This window comes from Nannospalax galili, unplaced genomic scaffold (genome assembly GCF_000622305.1).
Source record: "Nannospalax galili isolate Female #2095 unplaced genomic scaffold, S.galili_v1.0 scaffold1832, whole genome shotgun sequence".
Taxonomy (NCBI): domain Eukaryota; kingdom Metazoa; phylum Chordata; class Mammalia; order Rodentia; family Spalacidae; genus Nannospalax; species Nannospalax galili.
Genome location: NW_008331832.1, coordinates 49,136 through 52,508, shown reverse-complemented (window position 1 = coordinate 52,508; position 3,373 = coordinate 49,136). Strand labels below are relative to the sequence as shown.

The 3,373-nt window shown below is 38.2% G+C and overlaps 1 protein-coding gene across 1 annotated transcript; it reads left to right on the top strand.

The window, feature by feature from the left end:
• Positions 1-661: 661 nt before the first annotated feature.
• LOC103729005 (olfactory receptor 143-like) lies at positions 662-1,618 on the top strand. The gene has a single exon (XM_008826978.2). The coding sequence runs from the start codon at positions 668-670 to the stop codon at positions 1,616-1,618; it is 951 nt and encodes a 316-aa protein (XP_008825200.1). The 5' UTR covers positions 662-667.
• Positions 1,619-3,373: the final 1,755 nt, after the last annotated feature.

The following is a 3,373-nucleotide window of genomic DNA, read 5'->3' as shown; positions in this document are numbered from 1 at the left end:
AAAGAAGAGAATAATTTTCTGTACTTCCAGTGATTTTTTCAGAAAACTTGACTTTGAAATAGGTATTCTTTTTTGAGTGCGATAGTGTTTTAGAGGCTTATGTAAGATAGCTATTTTATTCTGTGTATGAGAAAATAACCTTCCAGAGAAATTCTTAAGCAAAAAAAATGTCATATTACCCAGTGAAACTCTTATAGCAAGTCATAAATATTATCAGTATGGATTGCAATTGCCTGCTTCCTTATTAATAACTGACTTCTCAGCACAGTGAGGAGGAAGACACCATGAACTCCAATATAAGAGAAGTCTCCAGATGAACAAAGGTGAGAACAAAGTAATCTTTGTCTTGGCAATTTCCCTTCAAATTTAGAGCTATATAAACCTTGGGTTTTGAGGAAAACTGTTAATACATTGCTATATTCAGCCTTAATCCTTAGTAAAGACTATAGGAAAGGGAAGGAATTATATTTCCTGTAAATGGAGTTCTGCCAGCATCTTTCTGGCATCATGGGTGGGAAAAGGAATGGGGATTCCTCAGAAGTCAACGTGAATTGTGTTCTGCTCTAAGTTCTCTCAACCCAACCTGGGAAACCAATAAATCCCACTATCCTTTTGGAGTGAGAGATGGATTAATTGTGGATGCTGCTTTCTGTGCTTATTCTTACAGATGTCACCCATGAAGCAAATGGTTATGCAAAATTACTCTTCAGTGTCTGAGTTTATTCTCATGGGACTAACAGACAGACCTGACCTCCAGCTGCCCCTACTTGTCCTGTTCTTGGTGAACTACACAGCCACTGTGGTGGGAAACTTGAGCTTAATGAGTCTCATTTGCTTGAATTCACACCTTCATAGTCCCATGTACTTTTTTATCTTCAATCTGTCCTTCATTGATTTTTGTTATTCATTTGTCTTTACTCCCAAAATGCTGATGAGCTTTGTTTTAGAGAAGAACACCATCTCCTTCACAGGATGCATGACTCAGCTGTTTTTCTTCTGTTTCTTTGTTAACTCCGAGAGTTATGTGCTGACAGCTATGGCCTATGATCGCTATGTGGCCATCTGTCAGCCTCTGCTGTACAAGGCTGTTATGTCACCTGGGATATGCTTTATGCTGATGTTTGGTTCATACCTGATGGGGTTTGCAGGGGCCATGGCCCACACTGGGTGTATGATCAGACTCAGCTTTTGTGATTCCAATATCATCAACCATTACATGTGTGACATCTTCCCTCTCCTTCAGCTCTCCTGCAGCAGCATCTATGTCAATGAACTTGTGAGTTTTGTTGTGGTGGGTACAGTTATCACTTTGTCTAGCCTCATTATCCTAATCTCATATGCTATGATCCTTTCCAATATCGTTCAGATGTCATCAGCTAGGGGTTGGTCCAAAGCCATGGGTACCTGTGGTTCTCACATCATAACTGTGAGTTTATTCTATGGATCTGGACTGCTGGCTTATGTCAAACCACCATCTGCTGAAACTGTGGGCCAGGGGAAAATTTTCTCAGTGTTTTATACTTTTTTGGTGCCTATGCTGAATCCTCTCATCTACAGCCTCAGGAACAAGGATGTCAAACTTGCTGTGAAGAGGACGTTGAGGAGAATCACAAACTGATTGATCCAATGGTGTTTCCCTTAGCTCTGCCCCCACTGGCTTTCTGCATCTTTCATTCTTTTTCTTTATCTTTCCCCTTACTTGTATTTTATTCTTTACTGTTCTGATATGTTTCTATAGAGCTGACAAGCTTTCTGCCATTTCTTTTTCTCTTTATATTATGCAATGTAATTAGTTGTGCCTATTTTTTTTTTGACTTGAGAAATTCTTAGATTCACTTAGTTCCAAGACTGTGTCTATTGGCTATATCAGATTAAGCGCCTACCACGTTCCTTCCCTCCCCAAGGACAGCACTGCCAACAGTTTTTTCTTGCATATCTTTTCTATTCAGTGAAATTCACAGGGTTGTGTGCTGTATTTCTAATTGATTTCTTTCTTCCTTTTCTGAAACTATTTTGTAATCCATTACCTGATTTTATGGATTAATTGCCTACATACTCCTTAAAAGAAAGATTAAGCGCCTACCACGTTCCTTCCCTCCCCAAGGACAGCACTGCCAACAGTTTTTTCTTGCATATCTTTTCTATTCAGTGAAATTCACAGGGTTGTGTGCTGTATTTCTAATTGATTTCTTTCTTCCTTTTCTGAAACTATTTTGTAATCCATTACCTGATTTTATGGATTAATTGCCTACATACTCCTTAAAAGAAACTAGATAAGATTGGGGTCTGCTGTTCATTTTCCCAGTTCTATGCTGGGTTACTATCTGGGAATCCCTTTGGCCACCCTGGCCAACAACTCAAAAGAAGGTATCGCCTGTCTGGCATTGTTGCTTGTTATGTAGCCTTTAGCTATACATATGGACTCTTATGAAATTATGTTGGTCCATTTAATCTTTGGTTATACTTTCCTTTTGGGAGTTTAAGACCATACAGTTGGACCAGATAAACTGATTTATTTTTACTCTTAAGGTTGTTTGAGCATCTGTTCCTCAGGGGTCACATGGGCTTGGGAGGAGCCCCTTGGCTCCTTTCTTTTACCAGTTCCATCTATGTGAAGATAAGTCAAAGGTCCTACTAAGTGCAACTGATTATGTCTAGTAATAATATTGCATGTGCCAATATCTCAGTGTTAGTAGAAAAAAACGAGTCTTTCTGCAAGGAACAATATATTCTAAAATGAAATGGAGATCTTTTTTAAAGGTTAAAAACTCAATTTTATATCTTACAGGGCTTATACTGAGTTCAATATTGTATAACTGTGTTAATTCAACTGTGAACCTAGAAACTTGCACCCACTTGTGAAAGAGATGTACTCTTGCTCTGGAGTGTGTTACTGAATATGTTAAAGTGTAGTGAAATGCTTTTTCTAGTCATATAGTTATTAAAAAATTTTAAAATGATTAAAAAATATAATTCTTCAAAGCATAAAAATTTGTTCCTGCTGGGCATGGTGACACACGCCTTTAATCCCAGCACTCGGGAGGCAGAGGCAGGTGGATCTCTGTGAGTTCAAGGCCACCCTGGTCTACATAGTGAGTTCCAGGACAGCTGGGGCTACAGGGAGACCCTGTCTCAAAAAGACGAAAAAAAAAAAATTTGCTCCTTAATAATTACTAGTTGTGAAAAACATTACTATTGAAATCTACCTGATGACTTCATATCCATGCTGATATGCCAAGGAGCTCAGAAAGTAACCGGCTGTGACTAGTAATAATCAGATATATAGAGATTAGAAATCCATGTGCATTTTAGTGTTAATTGTATTGAAAATGAATTTTTCTGTATGAAACTGTGTATTTTAATAGTGAAATGG

Bases quoted from the DNA above. Each gene is read 5' to 3' on its own strand.
- LOC103729005 (XM_008826978.2), top strand. From the start codon at position 668: ATGTCACCCATGAAGCAAATGGTTATGCAAAATTACTCTTCAGTGTCT.